A 12320-nucleotide genomic window follows, 5' to 3' on the forward strand; every position below is an offset into this window, starting at 1 on the left:
AGTTCCCAGCATCCACTAGGACGTCAGAGAAAAGAAACTGAAGAAAACTCTCTGGACCTTGCAGAGTGTGCATCCTCTCCTGAGGGCACTTTTTTCTAAATTGCCTTTGGGAGGGGGCATAGAGGGGGGGAGTGGGGGGGGGGGGGGGGGGGGGGAGAGAAGGGAGCCAGCACGTACAACTGAAGAAATTTAAAGTGCATCGGCTCCTTTAGACCAGTCTATACCCTGTCGAAGTCAAAAATATTACACACCACATACAAACTCCAAACAGATGGGTCTCTGTGCGTGCGCATACACGCAGTGTGCACAGCAATATATGGTAGCATACGCATTCACACAGACAAGCCACAAAGATAAATTCAACACATATTTCATACAACACAAATTACATATAGACAAAACATGTCAATGTGTGCATGTGCTTGCTTTCTCGAGGGATATAGTGTTTGCGACATACAGCGCACTTTTATCGTATAGGGTAATAAGATGCACCCTGCGACTGCAGCATATATTAACGCTGGCATTTGAAATGTTTATTTAGAAATAATTAGAACTTTACAACCGCATCGTACTAGACTCCCCCAATATCCCTTATGGATGCTAGAGAAACTGGTTTAGTTTGGGATAGGCACCACGCCCCTTCCCCATGAAGTCACGTCCCTAATTTTATACTGCGTGTCTGCAGCGTGCACAGTCCTTCGTTTGCAATATAGGAGGGGGGAGCACCAATTCACTTTCTGCCAAAGGGCACCAACATGTCTAGTTTCAGCTCTGGTGCAGAGTGTCCTATATGTTACATAGCCCAGAAGCATTGTCCCTGTGCCTCCCCCCATCCCCTTGCAACACTTTTATAGTGTCCAAATCAAGCATGTGTTTTTATATTTGAATAATTAATAAGATTAATAAGAACCATCATTTCGATGGGACCCAGAAAAGGACAGGTAGGGCCCCAATTATAAAAAGTGAGGGGTCCCTGGGATACACTTTTTTGGGGGGATCAGTGCGATCACTCTGTATGACATAACATTAAAGAAAAGTTGGTGGGCAGATGTTGGGGTGGAGGAGGTTAGGTTTGAGGAAAAAGCAGGGGGCATAGGTTGCGGTGCGAGTGAAAACGAGTTTTATGGTAAGAACTTACCTTTGTTAAAACTCTTTCTGCGAGGTACACTGGTCTCCACAAGGATAGACATAGGGGTGTAGAGTAGGATCTTGATCCGAGGCACCAACAGGCTGAAAAGCTTTGACTGTTCCCAGAATGCATAGCGCCGCCTCCTCTATAACCCCACCTCCCTGCACAGGAGCTCAGTTTTTAGTTAACCAGCCCAATGCAGTAGCAGGAAAAGAGACAACGGTTAGTAGCCACATACACCACACTCTCACGACAGGAGAAGTGTCAGCGGCTAATGCCATACCAACCCAAAGAAGCTAAGTGCGCCAGGGTGGGCGCCTTGTGGAGCCCAGTGTACCTCGCAGAAAGTTTTAACAAAGGTAAGTTCTTACCATAAAACTCGCTTTCTGCTGCGGGGTACACTGGGCTTCCCAAGGATATACATAGGGGATGTCCTAAAGCAGTTCCTTATGGGAGGGGATGCACTGTAGCGGGCACAAGAACCCTGCGTCCAAAGGAAGCATCCTGGGAAGCGGCAGTATCGAAGGCATAGAACCTTATGCACGTGTTCACTGAGTACCACGTAGCCGCCTTGCACAATTGTTCAAGGGTCGAACCACGGCGGGCCGCCCAAGAAGGTCCAACAGACCGAGTAGAATGGGCCGTAATGTGAGCAGGAGCTGATAGACCAGCCCTCACATAAGCATGTGCAATCACCATTTTAATCCATCTTTCCAAAGTTTGCTGGTGAGCAGGCCAGCCCCGTTTGTGAAATCCAAACAGCACAAAGAGAATCAGATTTCCTAATAGAAGCAGTTCTCTTCACATAGATACGGAGAGCCCGTACCACATCCAAAGACCGCTCTTTGGGAGACAGATCAGGAGAAACAAGTGCCGGAACTACAGTCTCCTGATTAAAGGTGGAACAAAGAAAACACCTTAGGTAGATAGCCGGGACGAGTCCTAAGAACCGCCCGGTCACTGTGAAATATCAGATATGGGGAACTACAAGACAAGGCACCCAAATCCGACACTCTTCTAGCTGAAGCAATAGCCAGCAGAACCACCACCTTAAGGAAAAGCCACTTAAGATCAGCTGAACCAAGAGGTTCAAACGGAGACTCTTGTAGCGCCTCCAAAACCACCGACAAGTCCCAAGGAGCCACAGGCGGGACATAGGGAGGTCGGATACGCAACACACCCTGAGTGAAGGTATGCACATCAGGTAAGGTCGCAATCTTTCTCTGAAACCACACCGACAAGGCAGATATTTGAACCTTGAGGGAGGCCAGATGCAGGCCTAAGTCCAGGCCCTGCTGAAGAAAAGCCAACAACTTGACTATACTAAACTTGGAAGCGTCATAATTGTTAGATGCGCACCAAACAAAGTAAGAATGCCAGACCCTATAGTAAATCCGAGCAGAAACCGGTTTCCAGGCCCTCATCATAGTTTGAATGACCGCCTCAGAAAACCCTTTAGCCCTTAAGACGGAAGCTTCAAGAGCCACGCCGTCAAAGACAGCCGGGCTAGGTCCTGGTAGACACAGGGGCCCTGAACACGGAGGTCTGGGCGTTGTGGAAGTAGAATTGGACGCTCCGACGATAGGCCTTGCAGGTCTGAGAACCAGTGCCGTCTGGGCCACGCTGGAGCTATGAGGAACAGAATTCCTTTTCTTGCTTCAACTTCCGAATTACCCTGGGCAGGAGTGACACCGGAGGGAACATGTACGGCAGCCGAAACCTCCACGGCACCGCCAGCGCATCCACGAATGCTGCTTGAGGATCCCTTGTCCTTGCTTCGAAGACCGGAACCTTGTGATTGTGTCGAGACGCAATCAGATCTACGTCTGGAAGACCCCACTTTTCCACTAGGAGTTGAAACACTTATGGATGGAGGCCCCACTCGCCGGCATGTACGTCCTGACGACTGAGAAAGTCTGCATCCCAATTCAGGACTCCCGGAATGAATATTGCCGATATAACGGGTAGATGGCGTTCCGCCCAATGTAGAATCCATGAGACTTCCTTCATTGACAAACGGCTTCAAGTGCCGCCTTGATGATTTATGTAAGCCACTGTGGTGGCGTTGTCCGACTGTACTTGAACAGGATGGTTCTGAAGTAAATGCTGGGCCAGGTTCAACACATTGAAGACTGCCCGCAATTCCAGAATGTTGATCGAGAGGATGGATTCCTCCTTGGTCCACCAACCCTGAAGGGAGTGTTGCTCCAGCACCGCGCCCCAACCTCTTAAACGGGCATCTGTCGTCAACAGGACCCAGTCGGATATCCAGAAGAGACGGCACCTGCACAATTGTCGGCCCTGCAGCCACCAGAGCAGCGACAGACGGACCTCCGGAGTCAATGAGATGATGTGAGACCTGATCCGGTGAGGTAGGCCGTCCCACTTGGCTAGAATCAGCTTCTGGAGGGGGCGAGAATGGAATTGAGCATACTCCACCATGTCGAATGCTGACACCATGAGGCCCAGCACCTGCATCACCGAATGTATCGACACTTGTCCTGAAGCTTCAGGACTTTCTACTGAGACAAGAACAACCTCTGGTTGTGAGTGTCCAATAGCGCTCCCAGGTGCACCATGCTCTGAGCAGGACCCAGGGAGGATTTCTTCCAGTTGATGAGCCACCCGTGGGCTTGTAGAAACCGGACAGTCATATCCAGATGACGTAGGAGAAGTTCTGGGGAATTTGCCAGGATTAACAAGTCGTCCAGATACGGCAGTATCCTGACCCCTTGACGGCGGAGTATCACAGTCAGCACCGCCATAACTTTGGTGAAGACTCGCGGAGCCGTAGTTGAATCAAAAGTTAACGCCCGAAACTGGTAATGGAGGTTGCCAATCGCAAACCTCAGGTATTGCTGATGTGACGCTGCTATAGGAATATGCAGGTAAGCATCCTGTATGTCCAGGGAGACCATGTAGTCCCCAGGTCAGAACTATAGAGCGAAGGGTTTCCATACGGAACTTTGAAACCTTCACAAACTTGTTCAATGCCTTGAGGTTGAGAATGGGCCGGGAAGACCCATTCGGTTTCGGGACTAGAAACAGCGGAGAATAGTACCCCCGGCTCCTCTGCGCAAGAGGCACCTGTACTACGACTCCTGTATCCAGGAGGGTCTGTACCACCGAATGTACAGTGTTTTCCGTTGGCTGGTCCAACGGGACGTCTGTGCAGCAAAATCAATGAGGGTGTCGGTTTTTGAAGGATATGGCGTAACCTCGAGTGACGACTTCCCGTACCCAGGCATCTGAAGTGGTCTTCAACCATTCCTGGGTATACCCTAGAGGCCGGCCCCCCAACCCTGGGATCCCACAGGGCCCCACCCTGGGATCCCCCAGGGGGACGCCCGCCCCGTCATGCAGCAGGCTTATCGGTCTTGGAAGCTAGCCTTTTGGCTCTTTTGGGCTTCGGCTTACCAGGTTTGGAAGTGCGGGCCTGCTTGTTGTACGCCTGACCTTTTGCTTTACCTGAAGGACGAAAGGGGCGAAAGGAAGTACCTTTAGCCTTCGACACAGAAGGAGCGGTACTTGGCAGACAGGCAGTTTTGGCAGTAGCCAAGTCAGCCACTATCTTATTTAAGTCCTCCCCAAACAGAGTATCTCCCTTGAAAGGGAGTACCTCCAGGGTTTTTCTAGAGTCCAGATCCACAGACTAGGATCTCAGCCACAATATCCGGCGAGCCAGGACTGATGTAGTAGAGGCCTTGGCTGCTAGGATACCGGCATCAGAAGCCGCCTCTTTAATATAGTGAGAAGCTGTGACAATTTAGGACAAGCATTGTCTAGCATGGTCAGAAGAGATTTCAGCTTCTATCTCCAAGGCCCATGCTTCATAGCCTCTGCAGCCCATGTTGCTGCGATAGTGGGCCTTTGTGCAGCACCCGTGAGGGTGTAAATCGCTTTCAGACAACCCTCCACACGTTTATCCGTAGGCTCTTTTAGAGACGTGACGGTAGTGACAGGTAGAGCTGAGGAAACCACCATCCTAGCCACATGTGAGTCTACTGGAGGAGGCATTTCCCAATTTTTAGACCGCTCAGGCGCGAGGGGATAGCGATCTTCTTTTGAGGCACAAACTTCTTACCCGGGTTTTCCCAGGGTTCCTGACGTATATCCACTAGGTGGTCAGAGTGAGGTAAAACTTGTTTAACCACCTTCTGACGCTTGAACCTATCTGGTTTCTTAAGAGTGACGGATGGCTCGGGATCATCCGTAATCTGTAAAAATCAACTTAATAGCCTCCAAAAGATCAGGAACATCCACATGTGAACTACCCTCCCCATCAGCAGTATGTGTGTCAGAATCTGTGGGGTCAGTGTAAGTGCCATCTTCATCAGACGAGGTGTCAGTGACAGCAGTGGATTGTGAGGAGATTAGAGCTCGCTTAGAGGACCCCTTGGGCTTGGACGAACGAGGGTCAAACTTTTTAGTAGTCAGGGACTGGTTCAACTTCTTCAATTGAGCAGATAAATTGTCCGCCCATGGCGGGTTAGCTGCAGGGACCACATACGGTTGCACCGGCATAGGGGGCCCCATAGGGGTGGTTTTTTTTTTTTTTTGTCTGCTATCTGCAGCACCAACTACAAAACTGAGCTTCTGTGCAGGGAGGCGGGGTTATAAAGGAGGCAGCGCTATGCATTCTGGGAACAGTCAAAGCTTTTCAGCCTGTTGGTGCCTCGGATCAAGATCCTACTCTACACCCCTATGTCTATCCTTGTGGAGCCCAGTGTACCCCGCAGCAGAAAAAACAGATATGCCGACGGTGGCATGACAGGGACATGCAGGTGGGGATGAGGGTGACGTGAGGGAATAGCTGGTGGGCCGGAGCTTGACAAATGATTTGTTTCTAAATTTTAATGCATAAATATATTAAACTTAAAAAAAAAATAAAAAAAAAAAATGAAATTTCATTAACAAAAAAACCTTATGGTTTTACTTATCCCATTAAGGATTACACATGATCTGAAATTTCACAAAAATACTAAATTTCAACCAGACTCTGGACTCCAGTAATGCCAATCATGTATTATGCCCAATGGTAGTGTTCTATCACTGTGACTGTCACACATTCAAACTATTGGAACAACCTAGCGTCATTAGATGGCCCAACTACCAATCATATCCTATGTCCAATGACAGTGCTAATCACAGCAAACATTGTGATCGGCTGCCACATATTTAGCAGACATATAGCTCTGATAGGCTGAGTACTGTCAAAGTGGGGAACTCGCATCACGTCAGTTGCGACCATGCTGTTTCCAAACGCATGGCAGCAATCACATGTTCCTGTCTGCACGAACAAGGACTGTGGAGCGCATCAAGAGAATCCTCTGCATATTGACACATTGACACTTTCAATCTTTTCTACAGGTATACCTCTGTTATCAGTGTAATTACCTCAGCAATCCTGTACTGCCCACTGTTAACAGGGCCCTGTTTGGATCTCTCACCTGAAAGTAAATGTGATTTCTAATCTTTCTTCCAGTCAAGGATAGGTATCTCATAGCTCACTACCCCGTTCTCCCCCTGTGGATCTTTAGATGCTTATACATGTTTCCCAATATACTAAGCAATGTAAAAAGACTAACTCTTTAATCCCTATATTTATGTGTCTGTTATTATGTCTGTCAATGTACTCTAAGGGGTATATGCAATTAGCTGCGAATCGCGGCAATTTATCGCCGTTTTTTTAATTCTACACAATTCGACAGGTGAATTCCGGCAGGTGGCTTCCGGAATTCACCATATTCAATGAAAAACGGATTCGACAGTCCAGCGGGCGAAAAACGGCCTATTTGCCGCGATTTAAAAAAACGGGAAAAACCCGGAAAAAAATGGCGTGGGGCCCCCCCTCCAAAGCATAACCAGCCTCGGGCTCTTCGAGCTGGTCCTGGTTCTAAAAATGCGGGGGGAAAATTGACAGGGGATCCCCCGTATTTTTAAAACCAGCACCGGGATCTGCGCCTGGTGCTGGTGCAAAAAATACGGGGGACAAAAAGAGTAGGGGTCCCCCATATTTTTTACACCAGCATCGGGCTCCACTAGCTGGACAGATAATGCCACAGCCGGGGGTCACTTTTATACAGTGCCCTGCGGCCGTGGCATTAAATATCCAACTAGTCACCCCTGGCCGGGGTACCCTGGGGGAGTGGGGACCCCTTCAATCAAGGGGTCCCCCCCCCCAGCCACCCAAGGGCCAGGGGTGAAGCCCGAGGCTGTCCCCCCCCATCCATTGGCTGCGGATGGGAGGCTGATAGCCTTGAGTAAAATGACAGAATATTGTTTTTTCCAATAGTACTACAAGTCCCAGCAAGCCTCCCCCGCAAGCTGGTACTTGGAGAACCACAAGTACCAGCATGCGGGAGAAAAACGGGCCCGCTGGTACATGTAGTACTACTGGGGGGAAAAAATACCCAAATAAAAACAGGAGACACACCGTGACAAGTACAACTTTATTACACACTGCCGACACACATACATACTTACCTATGTTGACAAGCCGACTGCCACAGTCTCAGACGATCCGAGGGTACCTGTGAAAAAAATTATACTCACCTGCCAGTGTCTAGAGATAAATCCACGTCCAGAGATAATCCTCGTACTTGGCAAAAAAAAAAACACGAACACCCGACCAGCGAACTGAAAGGGGTCCCATGTTGACACATGAGCACCCTTTCCCCGAATGCCGGGACATCACGTGACTCCTGTCACTGAGGTCCCTTCAGCCAATCAGGAAGCGCTACTCCGTGGCGCTCACCTGATTGGCTGTGCGCGTCTAAGCTCAGACAGCGCATCGCACAGCTGCCTCCATTACTTTCAATGGTGGGAACTTTGCAGTCAGTGGTGGGGTTACCCGTGGTCAGCCGCTGACCGGCGGGTGACCCCACCGCTACCCGCTAAGTTCCCACCATTGAAAGTAATGGAGGCAGCTGTGCGATGCGCTGACAGCACAGACGCGCACAGAGCCAATCAGCAGAGTCCAAGGACGTTGCGCTCGCTGATTGGCTTACGAGACCTTTCAGTGACAGCAGTCACGGGCGGGTCTCTCTGCATTCGGGGAAAGGGGTCCCATGTGTCAACATGGGACCCCTTTCAGTACGCTGGTCGGGTGTTCGTTTTCTTTTTTTGACAAGTACGTGGATTTATCTCTGGACCATGGATCAGGTGAGTATTTATTTTCAGGTACCCGTGGATTCTACTTGGAGAAAAGGACCGACTGCTTCGTGTCAACATAGGTAAGTATGTGTGTGTCGGCAGTGTGTAATAAAGTTGTACTTGTCACGGTGTGTGTCTCCTGTTTTTATTTGGGTATTTTTTTTCCAGTAGTACTACAGGTACCAGCGGGCCCGTTTTTCTCCCGCATGCTGGTACTTGTGGTTCTCCAAGTACCAGCTTGCGGGGGAGGCTTGCTGGGACTTGCAGTACTATTGGAAAAAACAATATTCTGTCATTTTACTCAAGGCTATCAGCCTCCCATCCGCAGCCCATGGATGGGGGGGGACAGCCTCGGGCTTCACCCATGGCCCTTGGGTGGCTGGGGGGGGGGGGGGGGGACCCCTTGATTGAAGGGGTCCCCACTCCCCCAGGGTGACTAGTTGGATATTTAATGCCACGGCCGCAGGGCGCTGTATAAAAGTGACCCCCGGCTGTGGCATTATCTGTCCAGCTAGTGGAGCCCGATGCTGGTGTATAAAATACGGGGGACCCCTACTCTTTTTGTCCCCCGTATTTTTTGCACCAGCACCAGGCGCAGAGCCCGGTGCTGGTTTTAAAAATACGGGGGATCCCTTGTCCATTTCCCCCCCGCATTTTTAGAACCAGGACCAGCTCGAAGAGCCCGAGGCTGGTTATGCTTTGGAGGGGGGACCCCACGCCATTTTTTTTTCTGAATTTTACCATTCTATCTAAAAAAAAATATATATATATTATTTTAAAAAATATATAAATAATACTTGTGCCTCCAAAAAAGACAAACCAAGTACCTAATCCCTTCTAATATAAATAGATATGCTATTATCAATAAAAAAAAAAAAACACAAAAAAAAAAACATGTTTTAAATTTTTTTTATTAGTTTCACCCACCAAAGTGTGGCGGATTGAAAAAGTCGAATTTACTGTCTAAAAGCACTGTTGTCGAATTTCCAAACTTCAATTGAATACACTTTGGTCGAATTGCAGCACTTGTATCATTGCAGAAAAGTCGAATTTGACAAAAGTCGAATTTGACAAAAGTCGAATTTGACAAAAGTCGAATTTGACAAAAGTCGAATTTGACAAAAGTCGAATTTGACAAAAGTCGAATTTGACAAAAGTCGAATTTGACAAAAGTCGAATTTGACAAAAGTCGAATTTGACAAAAGTCGAATTTGACAAAAGTCGAATTTGACAAAGTCGAATTTCAAAAAGTCGAATTTCAAAAAGTCGAATTTCAAAAGTCCGTTTTTTGGACGGAAAGCACTGAATTGCATTGACGATTTTTTTTTTGGGGCGAAAAATTCCCGAAATTCGACAATTTCGGGAATTCGACCGCAATTGCATATACCCCTAAATGTGTAAGAGACATTAAAGTGACGCTTTAATATTAGTAACAAAACATAAAACAATAATATGAAGTCATGAAAGAGGAGTATTGCAGGTAAAAAGGAAGTTCCTACAATGTACCTCACCTTTTGGCTCCACCTGCATCTGGTGACACTATGGTACAAGTTTTCCATTCTGTAATATTCTCTCTAATCCACTTCAAGACAGCTGGTTCAGCAAACAGATTATCCACAGGTATATCGAAGAAACCCTGCAAAGAAATAGTGAAATTGGTTTAAATTTTTTTTATTTTAAACAATCCATGTCAACTGTAACTGTGTTAAGCTGGGTACACACTGGATGACTTTAACGATATGGCATTTTCCGTCATTTCCGGTGTGTACCCACTAGATCGTCAACAATGCGCGCTGCCACGGGTCGCTTGTGCCATCGCCCATTGGCTGTACACGCAGCTCAATCTAGCGATATCGCAAGCGATGCCATGCCAAACACAGTATGGACCAGCTCCTATCCCCGCCGCTCCATCACAGCAGACATCTGCAAGTTCCGTCTCCGCCAATATCGCCGGGTACACACCTCGCCTAGTGTGTACCTGGCCTTAGTTGATCAGTCAGCTGATCTAAAAACAGGAAAAGAACTACTCCTGGGAATTATATACAGTAGTTCTACCAAGAAGCCAACCTGGTGTCCAGAAAATTACTAAGGGCAGACATGTGCAGTTTCAGGGTAGTGAGCACAAGATACTTGTCTAACCCATTCAGGGGGAAATCCTCTATTTGTGGAATGGTAGCAAAGTAGAGACAGAGAGGTTAGGTTTGCAGAATCAAATAAAGGCAGTCCATAACCTATTGTAAAATTGAGGAAGACTTGACTTCTGGCTTTAAGCAGTACTTTACAGAGACTTTCATGTTAGCAACAAACACTTAATCTAATTACTGAAGGAATAAAAAGACTAATTAAAGATATACAAAAAACAAAAAACGAGATTTATGGTAAGAACTTACCATTGTTAAATCTTTCTGCGAGGTACACTGGGCTCCAAACGGATTAACGGGATGTAGAGTAGGATCTTGATCCGAGGCTTCAAAAGGCTCAAAGCTTTTGACTGTTCCCAAGATGCTCAGCGCCGCCTCTATAACCCCGCCTCCTTGCACAGGGAGCTCAGTTTCGTTAACCAGCCCAATGCAGTAGCAGGTATCCGAGACGACAACCGCTCGTAGCCAAGTACACCACACTCTCACGACAGGAGAGGGCATCAGCGGCTATGCCAATACCAACCCAAAGAAGCTAAGTGCGTCAGGGTGGGCGCCTTGTGGAGTCCAGTGTACCTCGCAGAAAGATTTAACAACGGTAAGTTCTTACCATAAATCTCGTTTTCTGCTGCGGGGTACATTGGGCTCCAGAAGGATTAACATCGGGGATGTCCTAAAGCAGTTCCTTATGGGAGGGGATGCACTGTAGCGGGCACAAGAACCCGGCATCCAAAGGAAGCATCCTGGGAAGCGGCGGTATCAAAGGCATAGAACCTTATAAACGTGTTCCCCGAGGACCACGTAGCCGCCTTGCACAATTGTTCAAGGGTCGCACCACGGTGGGCCGCCCAAGAAGGTCCAACAGACAGTAGAATGGGCTTTAATGGTAGCAGGAATCGGACGACCAGCCTGTACATAAGCATGTGCAATCACCATTCTAATCCATTTGGCCAGGGTCTGCTTGGAAGCAGGCCAGCCATGTTTGTGAAAACCAAACAATACAAAAAGAGAATCAGATTTCCAAACGGAGGAAGTTCTCTTGACGTAGATACGAAGAGCCCGTACCACATCCAAAGACCTTTGGAAGACAACTCAGGAAAATTAAAGGCCGGATCCACAATCTCCTGGTTAAGGTGGAAGGAAGACACCACCTTAGGTAAATAACCTGACCGCGTTCTAAGAACCACCCGGTCACGGTGAAAAATCAGATAGAGAGACTTACAGGATAAGGCACCCAAGTCCGAAACCCTTCTAGCTGAAGCAATCGCCAGCAACAAAAGGACCTTAAGGGAAAGCCACTTAAGGTCAGAAGAGACAAGAGGCTCAAACGGAGACTCTTGCAAGGCCTCCAAAACCACTGACAAGTCCCAAGGAGCCACAGGTGGCGCATAAGGAGGCTGAATCCGCAATACACCCTGAGTGAACGTATGGACATCAGGTAGGGTAGCAATTCTTCTCTGAAACCAAACCGACAAGGCAGAGATGTGAACCTTGAGGGAAGCTAGACACAGCCCTAAATCCAGGCCATGTTGTAGAAAGACCAACAGTTTGGCCGTACTAAACTTGAAAACGTCACGATTGTGAGACGCACACCAAGTAAAGTAAGCATTCCAGGCCCTATGGTAGATCCGAGCAGAAGCCGGCTTACAGGCCTTTAACATAGTTTTAGAACAAAAAACAAAAGTACACCTTCCGCTGCGCTATCCTTAAGTCCTTAAATAACAATTGTGAAGAAAATATTAATCATAAGTCCCAAATTCTACAGTTCATAAAGGTAAGTTCTCCACAATCCAAGTGTTAAATAATCAAAGAGACGTGGGAATCTTCATTATATAATATTTGACAGTAGTCTGGTCTGTAAATGTTGACAAGAAGTTCTATGTAGGTACGCACCGTAC

At 47.8% G+C, this 12320-nt stretch overlaps 1 protein-coding gene across 3 annotated transcripts in view; it reads right to left on the bottom strand.

The window, feature by feature from the left end:
• The window catches only part of PRPS1 (phosphoribosyl pyrophosphate synthetase 1), a 210967-nt gene that overhangs the window by 92072 nt on the left and 106575 nt on the right, over positions 1–12320 (bottom strand). For all 3 annotated transcript variants that reach the window (XM_063936976.1, XM_063936977.1, XM_063936978.1), the window contains exon 4: positions 9796–9920. In XM_063936976.1, the coding sequence (XP_063793046.1) occupies positions 9796–9920 (125 nt within the window). The remainder of the gene's footprint in view (positions 1–9795; positions 9921–12320) is intronic.

The sequence above is a fragment of the Pseudophryne corroboree genome, chromosome 8, assembly GCF_028390025.1.
Source record: "Pseudophryne corroboree isolate aPseCor3 chromosome 8, aPseCor3.hap2, whole genome shotgun sequence".
In the NCBI taxonomy this organism is placed as follows: domain Eukaryota; kingdom Metazoa; phylum Chordata; class Amphibia; order Anura; family Myobatrachidae; genus Pseudophryne; species Pseudophryne corroboree.